This window comes from Acipenser ruthenus, chromosome 1 (genome assembly GCF_902713425.1).
Source record: "Acipenser ruthenus chromosome 1, fAciRut3.2 maternal haplotype, whole genome shotgun sequence".
NCBI lineage: Eukaryota > Metazoa > Chordata > Actinopteri > Acipenseriformes > Acipenseridae > Acipenser > Acipenser ruthenus.
In genome coordinates, this window is record NC_081189.1 from 41,859,720 (window position 1) to 41,887,719 (window position 28,000).

Consider the following 28,000-nt stretch of genomic DNA (forward strand, 5'->3'; position numbering starts at 1 on the left):
AAAAATAGATACATACAAATGGGTTTCATGGGGCAGACAACCAATTTAAACATTGTTTTTAAATCCCATTCTTTATTTGCTCTTGGGTCTAAGTTTACTTTCGAACTGTTCTGAAATGAAAAACATACATCTACATTGTGTATTTAACTCTTGCTACAACCAGGTTTGTGCACAGCTGCTTAGTATAGCCATGGTGAATGGTATTGTAATTGTGTACTAGTTTGCAACTTGACTTGTAAAGTGGAAATTTTGCTTGATGTCTGTATAAATCAAAATATTTTGGTAACTGGAGGGTTGGGGGTAGGGTAAAGATACAGGGGCTAAGAAATGCCACGGGCAGATGGTTATTTCTTGAGGTGCTTTCGGATTTATGAACAGTATTTGTTTGTTTTGGTATTAGGTTGGGTTCGACCCACATCCTCACATGCGAGGAATTCCTCCAAATCTGGCAGGCATCCCTGGCGGAAAACCGTAAGTAACCTTCACTTTAAAAACAAACATTTGCTTTATTTTTGCCGCTTTTATTTATATAGACTGAGATATTTTATTATGAGTTTAATGAAGGTCTGCAAGGTGAGCAGCTGTAATTACAGGCTCTTTCCAACAGATTGCTTATAGTTTATATAATATGTCATTGTGTGCACGATGATAGAGGAAACCAATGCCTTCTTGTTTATAAATGTACAATTGCACGTGATGGAAATAGAAGTCTCCTGTTTGCTTTGTAATGCACCCATATTTTAAACTCTTACTGAAAGTTTACATTTGTGTACAGGCCAGGAAGGACATGACATATCTTGCTTAACTAGTAAGTTGCGGCTACTTAGATGATTCACATCATGTGAAAAAGAAATACAACAAACAAATCACACTAGAAAAGTCCAAATAATTTGTATATCTCTATCTCTCATTATCGTGCGGTAGCTAGGGTTGAGTAGGCCGTTTAATGTTAAAGGGGTTTTAAATTTTGGTTCTGAGCATGCTCACTACAGCTCTTGCGGTTAGATGTTTGATCTCAAAAAAAGAATTGGCCTCACAACAAAATATTATTTTTTCGCAAGGGTCTAATCTTTCATCACAAAAAAAAAAAATCTTTGTTCGTGAGGTGGAGATTTTGTTTTCAGAGAAAAAAAAAATTAAACTGCCTGAAAATCATATAGCTTTAGTAAACCATGACATGTCTGTATATCACTGGGACGTAAGATTGTCTAACATTGTCTTTTCATTTTGTGAGTGGGAAATGTGTTTTATTTGATCTTTTTTAAATCTTCTTTTTTCGCCACTCATCTCATGAAAAAAATGAGTTCTGGCGAAAGTAGAAGTACTCTGGTGAAAAGAATGTCATTTGTTTTGTCGTGGGGGGGGATCTTCTTTCATGAGGTTCTTTTTAAAAATAAATAATCTGACGAATAAAGAATGTGGACAGCCACCGTCGAGTCCTCGGTAGAGGTTTGCCCGAGACAGACAGCACTTCCCGGGGCAGCAGTGTGAGGTACCTCCCTTACATTTTAATTGCTGATATCTCAGCGTTCAAGTTAGAAAGACAAGAGACTCCTAATTTTGTTCCTCTGCTCCCCCTCTACTGGAATATGGAATTGGTGAAAAACTGGGTCCTTGGCTAATAATAAAAACATATAGTATAGCAGCTGGGCGGCCATGCAGAAGGAAACCATGGACAATGAACTGAACTGATTGACTTGGGGAGGGAAGAGATGGGTGGGGGGGGACCTGTTCTATTTTTTGAATTGTGTGGTTGTGCTTGTGTGTTGCTGCTCACTCTGTATCTCTCACTACACCGGCTCCATTCTCCCTGCCTGCCTGTCAGTTCTGTGTGTGTGAGGGGATTGCATCACTGTTGGTGATGTGGCGGGAATTAAGCATGAGCTTATAGTGTAGTTGTTAGCACGTTTGCCTAGCACGCCAAAGATCACTGGATCAAAATGGGGGGGCACTTTTTTCTTTTTTTTCTTTTTAAATATTAATTATACTTTTATACTAACATCATTTATGAGTTTTTGTTCATGAGTGCAAACATCCGAAAAGCTAACTGTGTATTACATTTTATATATTAAATATTTTAATGGTTCTAGTAAGATTAAACGCCCTCACTCAAAACTATTAACTATTACGTTTTTATATCAAAACCAGGCAGAAGGATGTCACCATCATCAGATGGAAGGAAACGCAGATGGATCACATTAGTTTACAGTAAAATAAACTATGTCTTAGTTGGTGCTTATCTTGGCGAGAGCTGAGTCCAATATCAGCATGAAGTTTTAACACCTACTCTCATGTAATGGAAATCATTAAGATCTGGATACGTCTAGTGACTGCTGTGAATAGTGCAGCTGGCAATGAGGGAAAGACCTTGTGACAGCCTGGAGAGACAGCTGACAGGAGGAAATAGACCCCATTGGGGCTGGCAGGGGTTAGCCACCCTAGCTGGCAGGATCCAGCTCTGTTTTCAAATGAAACAGGATGCTGGAGACACCCGCCCAAGGCTTCTAAGAAATTAGAGAAAAATAGCCCTAGAGTATGCGAGAGCTGGGGCAGAAGATGACTCAAGGTTTGACAACACGGTTAACGACTTAGGAAAGGAAACAGATATGAGAACGGAGAGTACAATGGTTAGGGGTTTGAAGATTCATCAAGAGAGAATGAAATGCTTGAGGGAGAAGGGACAAGGGCCTTGCATTGATCAGTACTTTTTACAAAGTCAGTCAAGTCATTCAAATGAAATCCAGCAACAGAAAGCAAACCACAGTTCGCAGGATATCAGCACCCCAGTTATAGATGAGAGGAGGACTTCTACAAACACAACTAGTGATTAACCTAATGATCCTTGTGAACCTGGTCAGATGAACCAGCGCAAGAGAGAAAAGAACCTCAACAGACACAAGCCTGGAGTTAAATGGCCAAGAGCTTGTGAGGAAACAATGTGGGACACAGTAAACACAGATCTTTGGTTTGCGTTGGAAAGGTTAGGTGGAACAGTCAAAAAGATATAGAAGCGAGAGGTTTGGAGAAAGTACAAACTATTCCTGTAAAGTGTAGATGGTAGCAGGAGATGAGCGCTTAGTTAGAGAAGCAATGGAGGAGAGCAGAACAAAGTCAGAAAGAGGCACTCAATCTATTACAAAGGTTCATAAAAGATAACATTGCACTTGTAACATTGCATAGAGCTGAGCGCCTAAGGAAACGCTGCAAAAAGAAGGAGCATGCGAGAACTAACTTTTTTTTTTTATAAAGACCCATTCAAATTTGCAAAGACGTTATTCACCATGGAGAAAAATGGCACACTAAAAGCAACTAAGTCTGAGCTGGAGCGATATCTTGAGGAAACGCACACAGATTCAAAAAGGCAGGAGCATATGTCGATTCCTTCAGACATCCCACCTATCAATCCATCAGAACACCAACTGGAGGGCTACACACCTAAGTGGAAAGAAGTAGAGCAAGCTGTGAAAAATGCAAGGGAATCAACTCCTCCTGGGCCTAATGGAGTTCTGTACAGAGTGTACAAGAGTGCCCCTGGTGTTCTACAAATCCTGTGGAAATTGATGAAAGTAGTATGGGAAAAAACAGGTTGTACCAAGAGCATGGCACCGAGCAGGTGGGGTCTTTATACCCAAAGAAAAATATTCTATGAGTATCTGTCAGTTTCGCCCTATTTCCCTGTTAAAGGCTACATCAGCACTACATGAAAAATAAAACATAAACTATCCGACCTTGCTGTTTCGAATGTATTTGGTCATTGTATAATAATCCGTATGCATCCAAACATTTGCATAATGCCGCACTGCCAATGTACAAAATCATTCTTCTGGAGCATCTCTTCTGTGCCAAAAATTTTGACTTCCGTGTGTACTGTCAGATGTACCGGCACATGCCCAATGAAGCGTTGGGTAAGCTATATTACCTAGAACCTGGAAACACTAATCTGTGTGACAAACATGGTCTGTCTAATTTTCCATAAGGCAGGAACTGCTATTGTTTTGAAAATCAAATACGAAGGATGAAAAAATGCAATTTTTTTTTTTTTTTAGGTCGGATCATCCTCAAAGACCTCATTCTGAAAGGAAATGCATCGTTTCCGAATTCATGGGTTTTCTTTTCCCTGCAACCACTTACACAGCACAGACCATTTTTTATTTTTTAATTGAATGCAGCATTAATCATAATAATACATCAAAATACAACATGCGAAGGAAACATGTACAGTGTGAAAAATGTCTACTACACAAAACGAAAGCAGGTACAAGTTCCTTCCTTATGAAAAATTAGCCAGACCATGTTTGTCATACAGACTAGTGTGTTTCCACATGGAGGTAATATAGCTTACACAACGCTTCATTGGGCATGCACCGGTACGTTTCAGAGCACATGTGAGGGTACATGCGGAAGTCATGTTTTTTGGCTCGGCAGAGATGCTCGAGAACAGTGATTTTGGACATAGCAGTGTGGCATTCTGCAGATGTTTGGGCGCATACGGATTATTATACAATGACCAAATACATTTGGAACAGCAAGGTGGGATAGTTTGTTATATTTTTCATGTACTGCTGATACCCTTTAAATGTGGAAGGCAAGATTTTCTTCAGCATTGTTGCTTAGAGATTGTCAGCTTACCTATTGAAGAACTACTTTATCGACACTTCAATACAGAAAGCCGGTATTCCAGGTTTCCCAGGATGCTTCGAGCACACCAGTGTGATCTTTTTAGTTGTTTGAATTTGCTGGCAGGAGAGGAAGGAGCTCCCTGTGACATTCCTGGATTTAGCTGATGCAAACGGTTCAGTACCACATGAGCTGCTTTGGGCAGCATTTTATTTTTTCAGTGAACCGAGGACAATAACAAACTTAGTGAAAGCTTACTTTGGAGATTTGCAATTTTGTTTTTCAACTTCAGAATTCACCAGTACATGGCAATGTCTGGAAGTTGGAATAATGGCAGAATGCACCATTTCTCCACTGGCTTTTACCATGGCAATGGAAGTAATTTATTAGAGCGTCAAAATGGGTAATGCTTGGCTTCTGGAATGCGACTGCCACCAATTAGAGCATACGTGGATGACATGACAATCATGACTTCAACAGTAGCTTGCAGTAATCGGTTATTGGGCAAACTAATCAATAACATTGAATAGGCACGAATGCAATTCAAGCCCACTAAGTCAAGGAGCATCTCTATAATTAAAGGTAAAGTAGTGGATAAGAGGCGCTACATTAACGGTGAGGCAATACCAACAGTGTCTGAGAAACCTGTGAAAAGTCTTTGGAGATGGTATGATGTGGACATAAAGGTTAGTGTGGGAGAAGTGAGACCAGCAGTGCAAAGGTTGAAGAGCATAGACAGCAGAGCTTTACCGGGCAAACTTAAACTCTGGTGCTTTCAGTTTGGTCTACTGCCAAGACTTATGTGGCCACTCGCTGTGTATGAGGTTTCCTTGACAACAGTAGAGAGTCTGGAAGCATTAATCTGTTTATACATCAGTAAATGGTTAGGCGTTCCAAGCTGTCTCAGTAGTGTGGGACTGTAATGTAAAGGGATACTGCAGCTGCTAGTCTCAGCTCTAACCGAGGAGTTTAAGTGCCCCAAGGTTCGATTGGAAATGACATTGGTAGAGTCAAACGATGAATGTGTGAGGCAGGCAGCACACGTGTCGAAAGTGGGTGGCAAAGGGAAGCTGTGGAAGATGCAAAGGCTGCCCTTCGTATCAGTGATATCATGGGGCAAGTACAGCATGGAAGCGTTCAGCTCCTCCTACGTGGCACAAAGCAGCCCAAGCTCAACGAAAGAAGCTGGTAGTCCACGAGGTGCAAAAGCAAGAGGAGAGGATGAGGTGCATAAAGGCAGTTTCCCAGGCCAAGCAGGGAGGATGGACGAGATGGGAGAGTGTGGAACAAAGTCAGCAGCAGGATCAGGAAGCAATCGGTGCAGAGCACAAATAAACTAGATGTTTACCGTTTGTGTGCCCCCAGGACCGGATTGTGAAACACTGGGAACTGTATTTAGAGAACTACTTCTCTGATTGTGATGAAACTTGGTTACAATATTCTTTGAGTATCAGAATATGGGGGTGTATGGAGTGACATAAAATGTCGTTAATACATCAGTTAGGGTTGATATTAAGACGACAACCCTGCAATGTTAGGTTTTTTAACCCTAACTCTACAGTCCCTCCCACTCTTTTACAAACAGTGGAAGGGGTAAGGCAGCACAAGCAACCACAGACAGCCATCATCAGTTAAGACGAACAATATACAACTCTCTGCAGATAACAAGAGACATCCATCATCATTGTCTACTAGGTGTATGAGGTCTACTGCCATGCCAGTGTGTTTGGGGGTTGTGTATATCTGGGCACTGCTTATGCAGGTCTAGTAGGAGATGAATGCATAATAGTGGCACCCACATCACACTGTTCCTCTGTGAATTCCCCTGCCATGATCAATGTCTAGTTTGATGTGAATTGTAGTAGTGAATTGTAGATAGTAGCATGGATAGGGGGAATGGGAGCACTTTAAGAACAGGACACCCATGCGACAGATGTATGACACAATGATATTGTCACCTGCAAAAATGGAAGTGTATGAGGTACACTGTTATGAAACTGTGTTTACATGGGCAAGTGGAATGTGCTGTGTCATGTCAGTTTGAGAGGGCAGCACCAACAATACGGATCAACCAAGAGTTTTTCAGTGTCATACTAGATGATTAACAGAATACAGTTTAATGGGAGGGATGGCCTCACCATCACAGTTGGGCTGTATAAGTTGTGCTATACCAGTATGTTCGGTATTCTCCAGTGCATTAGGACTGTGTTGGCGCGCGCACACACATGCTTTCTGTAAATATCCATCCTTATGCAGTGCGCCTTCCCCGACAACCTCTGCAGCCTCCCAGTAGGTCTCTAGGGAGCACTCAGGGGACATACACCTAGTGGACCATAATGATGGATGTCTCTTGTGTTATCTGCAGAGAGTTGTATGTTTGTTTTAACTGATTGGTTGCTTGTGTTGCCTTGCCCCTTCCACTGCTTGTAAGGGAGTGGGAGGGAATGCAGAGTTAGGGTTAACCCTAACTGATGCATTAATGAAGTTTTTTTGCAAAGAATATATATATATATATATATATATATATATATATATAATATATATATATATATATATATATATATATATATATATATATATACACACTGTATAGCTGAATTTTGGTGAGGAATTTATTTTGGCTTTATTGGCGGTTTTGACTGGATCACCAATAATCCTTCCAATACTGTAATTTTTAGAAGGCTTTATATTTTAAATATGGACAGGAGAGCCATAGTGGAAAATTATTGCCCCAAGGGAAGACTATTGTTACCAACGGGGCTATAATGCCCGAAGCCGCAGGCACCCTGGAGGTAACAATAGTCTTCCCAAGGGGCATTTAATTTTCCACTATGAGCAGAGTCTGCAGTACATATTTAATATATGGGGGAGTAAAAATAATGAGGCAAGCTTGGATAGTAAATATGACTTTATATACTGTAAACCATAAATATTTTGAGCCTTTTCTGCGTTTTTCATGTATGAAAAAAAAAAAAAAAAACATTTTTGGCACAAATATCTTAGTGCTGTACATATAATGAAGTAATATACTACTACCAGTGCAACAGGTCGCCAACATTTCTGGAGCAAAATGGGTGTGATTCACCAAGTGTTTTGGTTAATATGTATGGCTTTTGTTTAAATATAGCTGATACAGCATAAGTAAATGACTAAATAATAGAAAATGTTTTTGAATTTCATACCGCGTATTTAAAAAAGTTTTTTTCTTTCTTTTTGTAGTATGTTTTGTAATTCTTTTTCTGTTAAGTCACAGGATCGCTGTTTTTTCATTCAGCCATTTTCTCTTGTTAGGAGTGGAGGTGGAGGGTGTTCCTTTGAAAAGGGGTGGGACTTAGTGATGTGAACCAATCACATGTCAGAGGGAGGCTGTTGTCCGGTGGTGTAAGGATGTTGGGGAACTAGTTCAATCTGTTTTTGCTTCTATGATGAGGTTTTAACCAATCACAGGCCATTTCCATATAATTATATATATATATATATATATATATATATATATATATATATATATATATATATATATATATATATATATATATATATATATATATATATATATATATATATGTATCCAGGGTTGGCCGATTTTAAATCATTGTTTCATTTACTACCTATTTTATATAGTTTCTCAAGGAAAAGACATGAAAAGTATGTTTTAAAAATATTTTATTAACACAAACATCTTAAACTCTTACTGTCTATAAACTAAAACTGTTAGGGCTGTATTCTGATCGCAGTGCAAACATGAATGCCGTTTGCCCCGGATTCTGTGACGCATAAATGGAGTGAAGACATAAAAGAAAATAATGTACTGAAATAGTATTCTGAAGACTTGCCTTGTCTTGCCCCGTTATAGAGCGCCTGCCCCATCATTAACATATTCGCCTAAGCAATTCTGATGTGCAATGGGGTCCAAATAGACAATTGAGCACTGTGTAGACCTGCTGAAACCAGGTTTATTTAGTGGTGCAATCAGGAACTTGAACAATTGAACACACTATAAAAAGCAAAGTAGTCCCAAGTAAAAACTGTGTGTGTTTGGACCGACACAGAAAGAGGAAATCAAAGAAAGAAAAGAATGACTGGGATGAGTGAGGGGTATTTTTCTCTAGCGTACTCCATCGCTAAATTCTTGTACTTCACATATTGTAGTTCACATTTAGGGGATGCCACAATTAAATTGACAGTTTGGCGGTACTGTAGAGCTACAACTACAGTACTACAAAAAAAAATTCCATAATTTAAAAAAAATAAAATAAAATAATCAAAAAAATCTGATTTAAGTCAAATAAATCAGATTTTTAAAAAAAAATTGCCAACCCTGTTTCCGATCTTGCCTTTCACACAGAGCATACTCGTTTCATGTGAGTGCTGACGGCCAGATGCAGCCTGTGCCCTTCCCTCCTGATGCCCTGATTGGTCCGGGGATCCCTCGGCATGCCCGTCAGATCAACACTTTGAGTCACGGAGAGGTGGTGTGCGCAGTTACCATCAGCAATCCCACTAGACACGTGTATACTGGTGGCAAGGGCTGTGTGAAGGTCTGGGACATAAGCCAGCCAGGCAACAAGAGCCCAGTGTCTCAGCTGGACTGCTTGGTAAGTGAATGGGACATACTGTTCTGGAGCAGTCACTGCATGAAGTTGTTAGACACTTTATTCACAAATAAGGAAGGGCCAACTCCTATACAACCTAGGCAAATATGTATGCTGTGTGTGTGTGTTTTAATGTGTTATTTTGGAGGCTGTGTGGTCCAGTGGTTAAAGAAAAGGACTTGTAACCAGGAGGTCCCCGGTTCAAATCCCACCACAGCCACTGACTCATTGTGTGACCCTGAGCAAGTCACTTAACCTCCTTGTGCTCCGTCTTTCGGGTGAGACGTAGTTGTAAGGGACTCTGCAGCTGATGCATAGTTCACACACCCTAGTCTCTGTAAGTTGCCTTGGATAAAGGCGTCTGCTAAATAAACAAATAATAATAATATTTTGTAGAAAAATAAACCCAGACACATTAGTTACTGGGTTTAACTTGTTAGAGTTGAGTTAAATTCATTCCTGATGATAACTTCTTTTTTTTTTTTTATATAACTTCTCTGTCAAATTCAGCTTCAGTACTCCTTTTTCATGTTCTTGAGTGGCTTCTCATTTTTGAAAGCTACTCATCTTATTAATGTGCATGCTTGAAGGGTTACATGGCTAACACACAATGTTATTCTTGGATTTGATTGCTCTGGTTGAAGTATCTGCTCTTTTAAAGCAGAATTCCAGATAGCTGGCTACACTTGACCTGTCTAAACAGGTTAAGGGCAAATAAAATAGCATGCACAGTGTGTTTATTTAAGAAGGCGCACTCTAATTAAACGGTATGTTTTATTATTTCACTGTCAAAATTAAACTCTGCTTTTGATCTAATAGCATTTTTTTATATTCCCAATATTGCTGGTAAAGGGCGATGGAAGCAGCGTGTTTTAGAACTAAAAAGGGTACTCTAGTAAATGATACTAGACTGGCATCTGATAATGAGATTTATAGAAATGTTTCTGATTTGTTTTGACAAACCTGTTACAGAACAGAGATAACTACATCCGCTCCTGTAAATTGCTGCCCGATGGATGCACCCTGATTGTCGGTGGGGAAGCCAGCACATTATCCATCTGGGACCTGGCTGCTCCCACCCCGCGCATTAAGGCAGAGTTGACGTCCTCGGCTCCCGCCTGCTATGCTCTGGCCATCAGTCCCGACTCCAAGGTCTGCTTCTCCTGCTGCAGTGACGGCAACATCGCAGTCTGGGACCTGCACAACCAGACACTAGTCAGGTGAGACCCTCTGCACCACACAAGACAAATATCTAGATAATTGAATGCTAGTTAACTGCTTTTAGAGATATGTTGGATAAGGTTTAGTTAAATCTTTTTTGCACCAAGTAACAATATGTAGATAAAGTAACTATTACTGGCTGGGAATAATACCAATAGGCATACATTGGGGAATAGGACAGCTACTTGTGTTCCAAAACTAATATTGGTGCATCTATGTGTAATTAAATGTTAACCATGTACCATCCTTAGTCATTTTCAAATCTGCATCTTAATTTCCAGGGTTTGTTTGCTTATTTTTTTTTTTTAGGGAAGTTCAGTTTTGTATTGTCAGTTTGCCCTTGGGTGTGGCAGTCAAACTGTTTTTCAGAGAAATTACTCTGGGCAATAGGGATTGTCACAGAGGAGATAGACCTCTGATTGTAAATGGTAGCATTTCTGGTTACAGCAAGATTTAAGCCTATGGACTCTGAACAGCCTATAGGCCATATGCCAGATCACATGCTTTAGTTTATGCCTGTTTATATTCTTAATGTACCTTTTCATTTTTACTCCAAACCTCTTAAGTTGTAGTTAATATTGTACATTTTTAGATAACTGTTATGGTCATCATACTTGTCTGTAAATTATCTATGGTCATTTAATGGTTTAACATTAAATCTATTGAACTATAAAACCAAAAAAAGAGTCTTCATTTTTTCCAGCTGTGCCCTGGAATTGCTTTTCTCACACCTGGGAAATGTTTACATATTATAAGCACGCTTCATGTTCAGAATTTGTTTATTCAAATGCTTCTCCAGACAATGGAGAGACGACATGTTTAAACAGAGTCCAAAACTAACAACATTACTGTGTTTACCTTCAACTTGGACAGGAAATCTTTATTCAGCTCTTATTTATTTTATCAGGCAATTCCAGGGCCACACGGATGGAGCCAGCTGTATTGATATTTCCAATGATGGCACCAAGCTGTGGACGGGAGGCTTGGACAACACAGTCAGGTCCTGGGACCTCCGAGAAGGAAGGCAGCTACAGCAACATGACTTCACTTCCCAGGTAAGCTAGAGATCAAGGTGACGGAGAGTTTAATAGTAATGTACCTTGCCTTATCTTACAATGTAGGGGCAGTACAGTTGTTATTCCAAGAGCATTAATGATTATTTTCTTGAAAATGCAAACTAAATCTGCTGGCCTTTTGCATATGGGATAATAACAAACAAATGAAGTAACTTAGTGTCATTTAAAAGCCTAAATATTTTACAAAGCAGTGTATTTTAATTGTTAGTGTTTGCAATTGACAAGAATAGACTGAACTGTTTCTTTGGCTTTGCTATGTTATTAAAGGACCAGTCTGCTCTTAAAGTGCCATCTTAGGCAGAATTTGTATGAAAAACATCTCGGCCAATTCTACAGCATAAATTAAAAAGAAATCTAGTATCTTAACAATGTATAGACTTGCATTATGTTAAATAGGTGTCATGCTAGATGGTTTTGAAAAGGCTGAGGTTTTAGCTACATGATTTTACATGACTGGATTGGTTAATACATTGCCTCTTTTTAGATCTTTTCCCTTGGGTACTGTCCAACTGGAGAGTGGCTGGCTGTGGGAATGGAGAGCAGCAACGTTGAAGTGTTGCATGTGAACAAACCAGACAAGTACCAACTGCACCTCCACGAGAGTTGTGTACTATCATTGCAGTTTGCTTACTGTGGTAAGAATTAGCAAGCTGACCCAAATGTTCCTGCATTATGTTTTTAGAATCTCTGAGCATTTGAGCACCTTGTACAGAAACATCTAGCCAATTAATATATTTCTTACAGCAGTGTTTACCAAGCCACAGCAATTAAACAGGCATCACTTTGTTTTTACAAGCAATGGTTTGCTAGTGAATTACATTTTTGTTGATTTTTATAAGACTAAATAATTTTGATTAGCTTGTGTGTTCTGCTTTTTATTCCAATAGGTAAATGGTTTGTGAGCACTGGGAAAGATAACCTGCTGAATGCTTGGAGGACACCTTACGGAGCCAGCATATTCCAGGTAAGACTTTCATAATTTTGTGGTCTATCTAGAAGGCCTGTTTTTATTTGTTTTTACCAGCTGTAGTTAATAGGATAAGAATGAATGGGTTATGCAACAGGTTGATCCTGGCTTAACTTACAACTTAATTTAAATCTTAATACTCCAGCAAGAACTTCTAAAATAATTGTGGTGCTGATGGCAGAAGGCTTTAAAACATGCACATTTAAATAATGGTTGAGATAAGAGATGGAAATGAACAGTTATACTATCAGAAGTGTTCAAGTGTTTCTAGATGCAAACAATTGGAACATTTATATACATTTTAGCAGTACAGTAATTCGCATCTAGGTATGTCATTATTTAAATTGTATTTATTTTAAATACACTTATTGTGAGAATGCAGTAGTAAAATGTCAATTTACTTTTAATTTAGTCTATCTATTTATTCATGTCCCACAGTAGCATTGGGGCTCAGCTGGTTTTCGCATGGCAAGTTTAATATGCCTACACTGCTGCCAGTGCCTGTCTCCTTTTCATTATGAGCTATCAGACTGAATGGAAATGTAGGTCCCCAGTGGCATTTTTTTCTAACCAGGTATGATTAAACCTGCAACCTTCATACTGGCAGACAACCTGCCCTGCAGTACTTATTTTAGACTTTAGTATAGTCTGCCGGAGGGGTCGAGCCTATTATCATGAGATTAGCAACAGGATCAAAGCGAGACTTCAAATGACTATAAAGAGGCAGTGCTTTTTAAAAAAGATCACACTTAATACATGGCTTCTTAAAGGTAGCACAAATAATATATATTCAGAGCTTTTCATTTATTCCTATAAACTTATATGTTTCTTTTTCTTTCATTCCCAGTCCAAGGAATCATCCTCCGTGCTTAGCTGCGATATCTCTGTGGATGATAAATACATTGTCACAGGCTCCGGGGACAAGAAGGCCACTGTCTATGAAGTCATCTACTGAATACCAAATGCTTTTTTGTACCTTGTATGTCTGGACTGGGCCAAAGCCAGGATGCTCCAGATAGATTAGGATCCTGTAGCTTTCTGGGAGTGCAAACTGCTCACTGTGATTGATTGGTGATTACAGTCAAGAGACCCAACAGGGAGGGGAATGGAGAGGGGAGGGGGAGGGTCATGTCAGTGGAGTGGACAGGAGACGTTCTCAAACAATACCTGGAGAAATTAGAATCAGGACTTTTTTTTTTCAGGAATTCTTCTTTATAGACCTTGGGTCTTCAGAAGAATGTTGGACGCCTTTGTGACCTCAAACTCTTACTATATCTCTGTGGTGTTTCCTATTCTTTCAGCATCCATTTTGTCTAATTGTAGAACAGTGGTGTCTCAGATGAACTTGATCCTTTTTTTTTTTTTTGGCATATTGATACTTTTTTGTATTTTTGTTGAAGGTCAAACATTTGTACAAATTGTAAATATTTGGTTTATTACAGTAAAGGCTTTAGTAACAACAACGTTTGGTATGTCTTTTTTATATAAAATAACATCAGGGATAGCACTTGGTTTAAATACTATCTAATATAATTTGATGGATTCATCTACACAATAAATTCTTTTTCTAACAAAAAAGCTTCTTGTCATTTTAAGGTTATCCAAGATACTACGAAGTTGTATAATTGATTCAAAAGTACAGTATATAGACTGCACATGACTTATATAATAGGGGAATCTTGGTGATGTATACCACATCAATCTTAAATTTGTTTGTTTTTATGGTTTGTTTATATAGATGATTTGAATACATACTCCCTGAACAGCTGAAGCTCAGGTATCTAACAAGAACCATGTAAAACAAATGTTATGTTTGTTGCAACCGTCTAACTCATCAATGACTAGTAACAGGCAGCTACAAGCAGAAATCGTGTATCACCAACACAGAACCTACAGACTTTTTTTTTTTATCCATTTACACTTTCTTTTCATTTACAATTTGATGAACATCGCTTGAAAATGTTTGCTTAAAAAGTTGCCTCTAAGCGTGTGTCCAAAGTAGACGGGCCTACTCCCTAGAGCAAGGCCTGGGTGGAGAGGAGACCCAAGTGCCAGTGACACCCGCCCATCATGGCTAATGAAATGGGAAAAGCTTAACAGGATTTTATTTTATTTTATTTAAACTGTATTCTTCAGTGGATTCTCACTTTTGAAACCTACTTATTATCTTAGTAATGTGCAGGCTGGGCAACTGGTTGACATTTGGGGAAGAGAGAAGAGTTCTTGGATGTGTCACTGACACAATGTTACTAGCCATAAGGAAGCCAGAAGGTTTCTCATTTTATGACCATACTGTATCTTCTGTAGTTGGAACAGATTGTGTCTTGGTTTTCTGAACACGATTAATACAATACAATTATGTAGCAATTTTAAATGGTATCCTTCCTCTGTTGATTGTCGGTGGCATTATACAGTACATGATGGGTGGTTACCTATTAACGATTTAGAAAGTGTTCTAGGTTATTAATTGAAATGAACTGCAGAGTTCAGAACATTACAAGCTTTACTGCCTGTAAGGAAGAACTCTTATGAATCTGTGGTAATTTGAAATGGTGTTTAACAGAATACAAGACATTCCTTGAAGAATCTAATATGCAGTGAACTCATGCTTCATCTTCATCAACTATAAACAAAGTAATTAATGAACGAGCGGCATTAATGTCTTTTTAGAACTGTAGGGTATTTGACAAGAATGCTGTATTGATTGTCATGTAGGATTACTTCCAGCAGATGGGGATATAGATGTCATAAACTGTGGAATAAAAAAAAGGCAAATTGGTTACAAACAACTGTGCAGAAGGGCATAGGAATGGCTTGCAATTTTGTGGTTTTCATTGGATCACTTTTGGTGGAATTAATGTAGAAATGTCATACTTTCCAGTTTACAGAGGGGCTTCACTATAGGGAGAGTCACAAACCAAAATAGTAAAGATATGTCTACAGGCTTGTGGGTTAACTTTTCACAACAGCTTTTAGCTTGGCAACTTTACTCTGTAAAGAAAAACTAAGAAAAACATTAAAAATAATAATAATAAATGTGTGAAATAAATGCACAGTACATCCGCTTGCAAGGTTTAAAAGTAGGTTGTTTGTGTTAAATTTGTAACACTGGTTGAAAAAGTAGATATATTTAATTGTTTTATTTATTTATTTATTTTTTTAAACTCCATCGCATTACGGCATCTGTCAGAAATTAATTGTTAAAAAACACTAAACTTGTGGGTTTTCTTTCATTTGATTTGTGAATGTATGTGTATGTATGTAATACATACATACATACATACATACAGTGCCTTGCATAAGTTCACCCCCCTTGGACTTTTCCACATTTTGTAGTGTTACAACCTGGAATTAAAATGGATTTAATTAGGATTTTGTTTCACTGATCTACACAAAATAGTCCATAATGTCGAAGTGGGGAAAAAAATCTACATATTTTTCAAAATTATTTACAAATAAAAAACTGAAAAGTCTTGATTGCATAAGTATTCACCCCCATATCAAATCCCGTTTGGATTTTGCCAAAAGGCATGTGGGAGACACAGCAAACATGTGGAAAAAGGTTCTCTGGTCTGATGAGACCAAAATTGAACTTTTTGGCTTTAGCGCAAAACGCTATGTGTGGCGCAAAGCCAACACTGCTCATCACCCTGATAACACCATCCCCACGGTGAAGCATGGTGGTGGCAGCATCATGTTATGGGGATGCTTTTCATCGGCAGGGACTGGGAAACTGGGCAAGATGGATGGAGCCAAACACAGGGAAATTCTAGAGGAAAACCTGTTTCAATCTGCAAGAGACCTGGGACTGGGGCGGAGGTTCACCTTCCAGCAGGACAATGACCCTAAACACACAGCCAAAGCTACACTGGAGTGGTTTAAAAACAAGAACCTTAATGTCTTAGAATGGCCCAGTCAAAACCCAGACCTCAATCCGATTGAGAATCTGTGGCAAGACTTGAAAATTGCTGTTTACCAACGGTCCCCATCCAACTTGACAGAGCTTGAGCAATTTTGCCAAGAAGAATGGGCAAACATTACAGGATCCAGATGTGCAAAGCTGGTAGAGACTTACCCAAAAAGACTCACAGCTGTAATTGCTGCCAAAGGTGCTTCTGCCAAGTATTGACTCAGGGGGGGTGAATACTTACGCAACCAACAAATGTCTTTTTTTTTGTTTAATTAACTTTTGTGTCACAATAAAAAAATATTTTGCACCTTCAAAGTGTTAAGTATGTTGTGTAAATCATGGTAAAAATCCCAATTAAATCCATTTTAATTCACCAACGGTCCCCATCCAACTTGACAGAGCTTGAGCAATTTTGTTTCCAGAATTAAAACAGTTTCCAAAGTCAGTATTCAAAATTGCAGAATATAGTGCTCGATAAGCCTTAATGTCACAGTTCACTTACAAATGAAGATACAGAGATAAAAAATAATAATAATAATGCATCACAGTATCTAGAACTGTTTAATGATTAACTGTTACATTACCCTAGCTTGTCTCGTTCTCTTTGTTTTGGCTGCATTTTCGTCAGGTGAACCTGGAGGAAGCGCTGTGTAACTGCACAATATAAGACAGACTGATTTGGCACTAGAGAGATTTTATTTTATTTTTTTTTTTATTTTTTTTAAACGCGGGCTGTGATGGATATTCAGATAACTTGTAACATTGAAGAGATGGGCTTTGTATCAGATTGCTGGTGACCGAGTTGGAAAGACTGACACGTATCTGGGTAATGGATATCTGAGTGCTGACTGTGTGTGTAAAACAAAAACACATTGGAAATGTAAAAAAACACCAAGTTATCAAAACTGCACAGCCATTTAAGTAGAGCTATCAAAAACACAAGCCAAGTTTCAAGAAACCATTGGGGCAACCTTGCTGAGCGCAAAGCAAATAGGCACAACTGTAAAACCGATGGGGGCCAAGGTTGTTTCTTCTAACTTGTATCAAAAACACAAGTTAAGTTAGTAGAAACAATTGGGGCAACCTTGGCCAGCACGTTGCAAATAGGCACAACTGTCAAAGCGGTGGGGGCTCAGATAGTTTAGCTCAGATAGACAGCTTCAGGACACACAGCTACATGAAAACCACAAAACACCCCGACACCCCCCCCCCCCCCCCCCCCCGAGCCCTATTGGTTCACACACATAGGGGTACATTTAAATACACACAGTCCAATGGCTCAGACCCTCGGTCCCGTGCAAACCGCTGGTTGGCGGAACCAAGCACAAATCAGTGCAGCCAGCACAGACCCCATCTAATACAGCTGCACTGTGCACGTGACACCCCAGGCAGCGCGCCAGCACTGCCAAGACAGAAAACGTGCCTCTACTCACAGCAATACACTAACACTCCCGCACCCCCCCCTCCAGCATCCAGTCCCAAATTGACCCGCCGTTACACTGACCTGGTCCCGATGTGGCAGCCTGTGTGGTTGCCAGGGTCGAGGACAGCAACGGACGGGTCCTGACGGCATGCTGATGGCTATGCAATGTGACGACCACTGCAGGGGCTGGGCCGCATCACGGGGCTCCAGGGCAGCCACCAATCCCAGACCCCCGTGCCAGTCCTGGACGGCAGACCCTCTTGGGTCCGGGCTTCCTGGGACCGCTGCCCCCCTCCACACAGCCCCAACAGCAACGGCTGCTGTTTGGCAATGGCTAGGTGCTGCAGCCACGGCGTGGGGCACTCTTTCTAAGGCGGTGATGCTAGGCTCTCTCTCTGGGGTTCTGGTGGTGCAGGGCTCTATCTCTGGGGCTCTGGCAGTGAGGAACTCTCTCTCTCTGGGGCTCTGACGATGCTGGGCTTCCTCTCTGAGCCTCTGGTGGAACGGGGCTCTCTCTTTGGGCCTCTGGCAGCGCGGGGCTCTTTCTCTGGGGCTCTGGCGGCGCGGGGCTCTCTGTGGTAGCGCAGGACAGTCTCTTCCGGGATATGGGAGGTACTCTTTTGCTGACGTCACTATGCAGTCTCTCCGGCAGCGACTCGACAACCACCTGGATGACCTCATCCCACTCCCTCTCTGAGCGCCGTGGCTGCTCCTGGTGCCACACCCCCAGCTATGCTCTCTACCACTCGTCTGGTGCGGGGCTCTCTGATTTGACAGGTGGAAGAAAGACAAATAGGAAAGAAAGAGCCGCCTCCTGCCAGCACCTTTGGTCTCCATTTTGTCATGTATGTGTTTTTAAACTAGTATTTTAAAAGGCATTGGGGTTTTAGAGAAGTGCTGGAGACGGGCTGTATTAGTTTTATTGCTGTTTTTTTTTTGTGAGCCCAGTCTCTCTGCAGGTATTGAGCCACACTGACCTTTAGTTTTAAATTGTAATTCTGTGTTTAGTTATTGTTTTAATTAACGGGCAGTGCAAACCGCTTGCTGTTACTGTGTATTCTAGATCTGCCCTGTTTGTAAGTATAGTTTACCACCTGTATAAAATTATGTTCATTGCCTGATATAGTAGTGTAGTCTAGTTTATTTTCCTTCTGGTATTCTGCCTGGCTGATCCCACCCTGATCAGAAATAACGAGTGCCCCTCCCAGGTGCTACATATGTTCAGCAGCATTCTGCCACATAAATTAAAGTGATTTTTTTTTTTAATAAATATAATAATTGATTCAGCATAATGCACTGACATATCCAAATTCTATCATGATTTCATATTATTTCATCAACAGTATACCACAAATAGAAATACAATAGAAACTATCAACAATATATATGCATATTACAGTATGTATGGTTAATGAAAGTCATTCATTTCAACTACATTTTTTTTACATTAATAATGTGTTTGTTACACATAAATAAAATTGGCACAATAAAAATGGATCGAACTTGTATCAAAAACACAAGCCAAGTTAGTAGAAATAATTCAGTCAACCTTGGCCCCCATCGGTTTTACAGTTGTGCCTATTTGCTTTGTGCTGGTTAAGGTTGCCTCAATTGTTTCTTGAAACTTGGCTTGTGTTTTTGTCTCCACTTTAAATGGCTGGGCACTTTTGATAACTTGGTGTTTTTCCAATGTGTTTTTTATTTCAGATATCACTACTTTTTTCACATAATGGATATTTATATAGTGTGTGTGTGTGTAAGTATAAGTATAATGGCAAAAGCATTTGAATGCAAAGTTATAATTAGACTATTTTGATAGCATTCAAAGTTTTAAGATGTGATTTTTTTGTGGTTTGTTTGTTAGTTTTTGATAGGTTTCAAACTTACCTATGCAAATGTAAAAGAGTAAAAAAGAAATGTCGAAATCTTTATTGCTAGTTACTGATTTTTTACTTTGGCATAAAAGCATATCAATGGTAAGAAAATAATGTACATTTCCAAAATGTTTCAACATTCTACTAATTTGTACTTGGTTACATATTTACATATGTATATTAATGCTAAATTGAATTACATGAACATATTAGAAATGATTCTGTTTTTTGCCTCCAAATCTTGTGATTCGATCAACTTAGTCCAATGTAGTCCAATCTTAAAGCATTACATCTGTTCATAAAAGGCCATGTACATGTCTTTTGCATTTCTTGGCCATGGTTTGACTTCAATAAGTTTGTCATTTGCATGCACCCACTTTGTAGTGCCAGGAACTGAGAGAACACACATGCAGTGTCCTGAAGCGACATCTCCTTCTTTGTGTATAATAATGGAGGATAATTTGTAATTGCAGTTGTCCACATTAATTTTACTCTTATGCACACCAGTAAACTTATCTTGTCACTTTGTAATATTCCCGTTTGGTTTGGTTTGCCAAAGCATAAGCTGGACTGCAAGCATTCTTCCTGCTGACTGAAGGACTTTGCATTTAAGTAGTGTAGATATTTGGCAGTGATCACATCTGCCACCATCAATGGGTGCCCACTTGTGCTCCATATTAATTAGTTGTTCCAAACACATGGAATGTGTACCATCAGGTACATGCAGAGAGTAAACATACCCCACCTCTTGATTTGATGTGCGCTACCAACATTGTGTACATAGCATGTCGTGCCTTGTGGTAACTGAAACCAGAGCACATATTTCTGGGAAAGTCTGACACAATTTGGTGAGAAACTCAACAACATCTTGCTGCTGAACTCTACTGAAGGGTTCTCCTAAGAAGTGACACATGTCCACAGTACTGAGAGATATAGTGGATGGCAGCTGATCATAGTTGGTAACAAAAGTCCTGAGGGCTTGTTGTTCACTCTGTTTTAATGACCCTTTCAGAAGTTGGCAGTGAAGAAGACATTGTATCATTGTGAGATGAGTGTTGCTCAAGCCTCTTATTGAATGTGTGACTGCAACTGTTCTCTCAGAATGTGGTAGCTTTTGTTGTTCCTGAACGTTGGTTAGGGCTAGACGTAAAAAATACACACAATCCTTCACCATTGATCCCTTGTGCATGTTGGTCTCCTTCAAGCTTATCAACTCAGGGCAGTAAAAACTTCTCAGCCTGCTGTACTCTTCAACTGCTTTAATGCAGGTGGGGTCAATGACTGCCCATGACTTCAAACTTTGACCTTGAGCGTTCAAAGGTATGTGTGTGTCCATTGTTAAAATGGATGGTTATGGTGTTCACCTTCATGGGGTTTTCTAGATAATAGGAAACAGCTTGAAGTTTCCCTATTGCACCATTGATGAGACCAGTGACAATGTGGATATTTTTCTGAAGCATTAGCTTCAGCCTATTTTCACTTGTGTGCTAGTTTGAAGTCCAGCTGTATGACTACAGTCAGCCTTATATGCTTTCAATTTTTTCAGCACATTTTCCTGGATGGAAGGAAGGCAGTCTACAATATCAATTGCCACAAGATGAATATCCTCCCCAGGCATACTATCAAGCATAGCGTTCTGTATCTAAATGTTTCATGTGTTGGATAATTTCTTTTTTGCAGCTGTAAATATCTCCTCCCTTGATTTGGTACCAGTCGTTTACTCAACAAAATGTGATCAGTTTTGTTGATGGCTCCGAGTCTGGCACGGTTAAGCAGATTGCATAAACCCGGTCATGCTTCTGGCGCATATTAATTGTAAGTTCATCATACGTGAACAATTTCCACAGGTCCACAGATCCCATAGAGCCAGTCAATTCATGCAATTCCTCTTCAGTAAGTCGCACAAAAGGTGGTTTCTTATGCACAGGTGGAAGCTGCAGCAAATCTCCTAGAAATAAGATGATTATTTTTCCAAACTAGCCATTGTTTTTGTTGGCAGTCTGGAAAATCTCACAGAGGCAAAGATGGATGTATAACAAGGTGACATTGGAAATCATAGACACCTCATCAATAATGATGGATAAGGATGTCTGCTAAGCAAAGAAGAAGAAGAAGAAGAAGAAGAAGAAGAAGAAGAAGAAGAAGAAGAAGAAGAAGAAGAAGAAGAAGAAGAAGAAGTTGTTGTTGAGGTTGAGGACCTTTGGTTTGTTTCAATAGAATAATAATCATTTTCCAGACATTTTTATCCAAAGCGACTCATAGCGATTGTGTGTGGGGCGGGATGATGCATCAACAATTGCTGATGCAGGGTCACTTACAATAACACCTGTGTTTTATGTCTCATACAAAGGACGGCGCACAAGGAGGTTAAGAGACTTGCTCATCAGGAACACGCACAGTGAGTTAGTGGCTGAGCTGGGATTTGAACCATCTTTAAGGACTGTCCCTCAATGTTACAGTATGTTTAACAAAATGTTGTGTAACATGACATTGCAATATCAGGTTGGAATGCAGCAAATTAAAAATGTATAATTATTTGTACTTTGCGAAGCGCGCATTAATACCATAGAAGAATCAGTCATCAGTTGTAATGTAGTTCAATGGATAGATTGGTGATAGACTGAATGAAAAAAGTATTTTCTTAAAACAACAGGTGGTGTTTATATAAAATCCAACAAAACAAAGCATAACAACAGCACAAAGAGCTTTCATGTTATCTCTGGTAAAATGGCATTCTCAAGCACAGCTGGAGAAGTGACTTGATAAATGATGTGAAATACAGAAGCAATTAGATGTTCTAACATGTTACTGATAATAACATACACATAAATAGCAAAATTGTTCAACCTATATTGAGGCAATGTATTGCCGTTTGGATAGGGTAAATGTAAACAGTAACCTAGTCTGTTGAAAGGGTTAAGATGTGAATCTGTGTAGCGTAGCGGTTATGTAGTTGGAATGTAAGTATGACTAGGATTCAAATCCTGCCTATATTAAAGTTATGTGTGCAAAAGTATGTAGGTTCAATGAAAGTGTCATTCATATCAACCACATTTTTTCACATAAAAAATGTTTGTTACACACAAATAAAATACATTATTTTTTTTTTAAGTTTGCAATATACACCCTGTGTGGAAATCGAACTGAAGACATGCTTCCAATGCAGCGTGCAATGCAGACGCTTGAGCTTTCAAGCCACGAGACAAACAAGTAATTATTTTGTAAATAAAGAGTATTATCCCGATTGTATTGAAAGCTTTCATCTGATTTTGCAAATGATCATAATAAGCTTGATCCGTTCATTTATTATATTGTGCAGTGCTTGAGTCTTGGCAGAACGCACTGGAACGGTATTCCTGTATTTTTTTGGTAGCCGAGTTCCACCACTTTTTTTGGAACACAGCGCCGCACGGTGCACGGTGCACATAGTGCTTGCGGTGCTCGGTACACACGGTGCACACAGTGCTTGGCCCACTGCTACAGTGCTAGTGCACGAACACACGGTGTGCACGGTACTCTGTGCGCACGGTGCTTGGCTGTACTCACGGTACACACAGTGATCAGTGCCGATTGCGACAGCGTCAGTGCACGAATGCACGGTGCTGCATGGTACACAGTGCACGTAGGCAGGTGTCTAGTACCTCGTGCACATAGCGCCCTCAGGTGCTCAGTGCACAAGGTGCCTCGATGCCCTCTGCCTGTAGACGGTGCTCCACTCTGCTGTAGGCTACGCGCTGCCCCAGTCGTGTGATCTCACGTAATCCAGTCTAGACACCCCTGTCCTGTTGCTGTGATCGAGACTGTGTGAAATAGCTCTCTCTCTCGAGTTTTCTGGAGTTCCCCTGCAATTGTATTGCTGGAAGCTGGCTTTCCACTTCACTGGAACCAGAAACCCTGCTTCTGTGAATTCATTTATAAACGCTGCACAACCGCGCTGTGTTTACTCTTTTTCTTTTCAACAGCCTACATCGCTTTGCGATTGCAGTCTGCTTTCTAACCTTACAGGCGCTCGCTGTTTTGTGTTTTCCTCTGCTATTGCAGGTTTAAAAAAAAAAGAAAAGAAAAGAAAAAGAGACACATGATCCTCCACCATACCCTGGCTCTGCCATGCCCCGCTGTGGAGTTGACTCCGTTGGATTGTCTTGGCCCGCCGTCTCGGTGCGCTTAAGAATTTCACCTGCGTTGCCGTGGTGTCTGTTGTATTACCCTCACAGCTTTGCTGTTGTGCGCATGTATGTGTGGTTTTATTTCACTGCCTTGAAGTTGAAAAAAAAAAAAATATATATATATATATATATATATATATAGTAGCATATATATATATATATAGTAGCATTTCAGGGGAACAAACAAGAGGCAGACGACCGCAGCAAGATCTCATTCAGATGTTTAATCATTCGTCAGGACACCACAACACAACCCTGAGCTGCTCGCAGGCAGCTCCTAAATAGAGATCCGCTGAGCCCTATTGGCTCACACACACAAGGGCACATTTACATACACACTGACCAATCACTCAGACCCTCGGTCCAGCACAAGCAGCTGACCGGCGGAACCGAACACAAATCATAGAGCAGCAAACACAGACCCCAACTACATACAGCTGCACTGTACACGTGACACCCCAGGCAGGGCGTGAGCACTGCCCAGACACAAAACGCTCTTTACTCACAGATTCATGCAGGTTGACACACAAACGGCAGGGAAGACAGGACAGCACACGCACACATACACATACACATACACATACACATACACACACACACACACACATTTCGGCCAGATCGCTACAATATACAAGTGCAATTCCTCCACCAGGACCCAGCTCTGCTGCACCCCACTGTTGAGTGGCATACACCGGCTTGTTCCAGTCCACCTACTCTGGCCCAATAGCTGAATTGCTGTGTGTGTAAGCCTCTATTTTTTCCTATTACTGCCCTTGCAGTACATTTTACTTCCTGCCTAACACGCCGCAGCTCCTTGAGCCTGTGCTCCACTCTGGTCTACAGGTCTACACCTTCCGGTGTTTAAACAAAGCCCTTGGGGCTGTGCAGACATCAAGTATGGCTAAAGTTCATGCTTGCACATCCTGTACAACGTCCCCTGCTAGCACGGCTGAGCCATATGCGGCGTTGGGAGCCCCTGGCCAGACAGCAGGCACAGCCGATAACGCCGGCCCCGGAGCTGACCCCGTCTGCACTGGTGGTCGCCCCGGATGTTACAGAACCGGATGTCAGCATTGCTGAGGAGGACCATGATGCAATTTCGATTGCTTCCTTATGGGAAGGTAGCTCCTTCCTTCAAAAGCAGCCCCTACCTCCCCTGACCATTCCTTTGGACCAGCGGTTGAGGAATTGCTGCAGCGTTCTTACCAAGAACACAAGGCATCTCGGCAGGTAGGCTCAGTGCTCCCCTCCTGTACTCTGGTACGGGACAGAATGAGATGCTGGTGCTGCCGTACTCACCAGGCTGTCCGGCCGGGCAAATGGTTTATCACAGTGCACTGAAAGGATGCGTATTCCACGTCCCTATTCGTCCAGTGCACAGGAAGTACCTCTGCTTCGCCTTTCAGGGGAGCGTCTTTGAGTTTTCCGTGCTGCCATTCGGCCTCTCCTTAGCCCCCCCCCCCCCGCACGTTTTCAAAGTGCATGGGTGCCATCCTAGCTCCCTTGCTGCTGCAAGGGATCAGGATGATGAACTACCTGGATGACTGGTTGATTTGTCCCAGTCGCAGGAAGCAGCAGTGGCCCACACAGCAATTGTGACGAGCCAGTTAATACCGGTGCAAAGTACAGTCTACTTGGGTCTCCGGCTGGATTCCCTTACGATGCAAGCCTACCTGTTGGACAACAAAGTAGCTGCCATTCGCAACTGTCTGGCCCTGTTCAACAAAGGTTCACAATATAATTGGTGTTGTGTTAAACTATTGGGTCTGATGGCCGCAGCTTCATCACCCACCCAACTAGGGTTACTCCACATGCGCCCAATCCAAGTGTGGCTCAGTGCCTTTCGGTTACACCTCAAGCGCAACAGACACCGTCGGCTGACCGTGCCTCACCTATTCTGGGAAGCCCTACACTGGTGGAGGCAAGCCTCTCACCGAAGTGAAGGCATAAGGATGGGAGTGATACACAACCGTCAATTGGAGATGTCAGACACATCCAACTCTGGTTGGGGGGCGGTCTAGGCTGGCAGAGGAGTTTGTGGACCCTGGTCGGATCGCTGGACATACCTGCACATAAATGCATGGGAGCTGAGAGCAGCCCACGAATGGCCCAATGTGTTTTGTACGCTTTCCCGCCGATACCGCTGCTCCATGCCTTCTTCAAGAAGGTCAGGAGAGACAAGGCGACAGTTCTCCTGGTGGCCCCTAGATGGCCGAGGAGATTCTGGTTTTTAAACCTCTGCTAGCTGCTGCAAGGCCAGCCTTGGGGGATCCTGCTGTGCATGGCTCTCCTCAGTCAGGCGAAAGGCACCCTCTGTCACCCAGGTTCTGATGCATCCCTCATATACTGCTGTTCCTTCTCCCTCGCGATGGCTCTGGTATACATTATCCCATACATAATGCTCGTTGGTGGTCATAACCCTGGTTCCCTGAAAGAGAAGACGACCGCACACCACAAGGTCGCATCGGTCACTCTAATCGGTTCGATGGAAAAAGAGAAATGGCTTCCTCAGGATGATGGTTTTAATCCCTCGTGGGTGGAACCGATGCATCATCCCAGGAAGGGCCTATCGGCAGCTCTGGTATAGAGAGCTCAGCGATACCTACCCAATGGGCAGGCATATCCCATACATAATGTTCGTTTGTGGTCGTCTTCTCTTTCAGGGAACCAGGGTTACGGTAAGTAACCTAACGTTATATACAGTGTAAAACTCAGCTTTGGGGCGATCAGAAAATACTTATTTTTAAACAAACCTTTAGAAGGCAATATATGTATGTGTATTGCTGTTTCTGTAAACATCTGAACGCTCATGTGCTACTATGTTCCCCAGCTGTTTGGATGAACGGGCTTCTACTGTATGTTATTCTTAGTTATTTTTAACTGAACGCAGTAGGGATTCAAGGAAATGCATGCACATGGATTAGGGCGTGGTCAACATGTAGAAAACAGAAAGTTCTGATTAGAGCAGAAACCTCAAAATGGAGTGAGGTAACCAGTGGTGTACCACAGGGATCGGTATTAGGTCCTCTGCTATTCCTAATCTCCATTAATGATTTAGATTCTGGTATAGTAAGCAAACTTGTTAAATTTGCAGACAACACAAAAATAGGAGAAATGGCAAACAGAGTTGCAGCAGCAAAGGTCATTCAAAATGATCTAGACAGCATTCAGAACTGGGCAGACACATGGCAAATGACATTTAATAGAGAAAAGTGTAAGGTACTGCACACAGGCAATAAAAATGTGCATTATAAATATCATATGGGAAATACTGAAATTGAAGAAGGGAACTATGAAAAAGACCTAGGAGTTTATGTTGACTCAGAAATGTCTTCATCTAGACAATGTGGGTAAGCTATAAAAAAGGCCAACAAGATGCTCGGATATATTGTGAGAAGTGTTGAATTTAAATCAAGGGAAGTAATGTTAAAACTTTGCAATGCATTAGTAAGACCTCATCTAGAATATTGTGTTCAGTTCTGGTCACCTCGTTACAAAAAGGATATTGCTGCTTTAGAAAGAGTGCAAAGAAGAGCAACCAGAATTATCCCGGGTTTAAAAGGCATGTCGTATGCAGACAGGCTAAAATAATTGAATCTATTCAGTCTTGAACAAAGAAGACTACGCGGTGATCTGATTCAAGCATTCAAAATCCTAAAAGGTATAGACAATGTCGACCCAGGGGACTTTTTTGACCTGAAAAAAGAAACAAGGACAAGGACTATGTATTTTGCCTGTCCACTATTTTTGCTCTGTGTATATGTACTATTATTCTATGTTTTGTTATGGTTTGGCATTTAAACGGTTTAAAATTAAATAAAAAGTAGAAAGGCATTCAGATGACAACAGAAGGTCGACATTGATAAAAAAAAACCCCAAAAAACGATACACGCGGCCTACACAAATATTGATTTGCTCCATGGTCTGCGCTGTAGTAATATCTAGCTATATCTAACATTATCAGCGCTGTGAATGCAGCAGAACCCGCAGTTTGTGAAGATTGCAATAAATAAATAAATAAATAAATAAATACATTTCTGTTTAGGCTAGGTAGTTGTTAGCTTGGTTTGTTTTTATTCTCTATTAATTCAATTCTATTCATTGAAAAAAGGAAAGAGAGAACCAGACCATTATTATGGTTTTTATATATATTT

The 28,000-nt window shown here is 40.8% G+C and overlaps 1 protein-coding gene across 10 annotated transcripts in view; it reads left to right on the top strand.

Moving 5' to 3' along the window:
• Positions 1–14,051, top strand: part of LOC117421237 (transducin-like enhancer protein 1) — a 69,545-nt gene extending 55,494 nt beyond the window's left edge. For all 10 annotated transcript variants that reach the window (XM_059025410.1, XM_059025371.1, XM_059025403.1 and 7 more), the window contains 7 exons: positions 401–471; positions 8,963–9,212; positions 10,182–10,429; positions 11,338–11,485; positions 11,991–12,141; positions 12,394–12,470; positions 13,321–14,051. In XM_059025410.1, coding sequence (XP_058881393.1) covers positions 401–471; positions 8,963–9,212; positions 10,182–10,429; positions 11,338–11,485; positions 11,991–12,141; positions 12,394–12,470; positions 13,321–13,428 — 1,053 coding nt within the window. In that variant the 3' untranslated portion in view covers positions 13,429–14,051. The remainder of the gene's footprint in view (positions 1–400; positions 472–8,962; positions 9,213–10,181; positions 10,430–11,337; positions 11,486–11,990; positions 12,142–12,393; positions 12,471–13,320) is intronic.
• Positions 14,052–28,000: the final 13,949 nt, after the last annotated feature.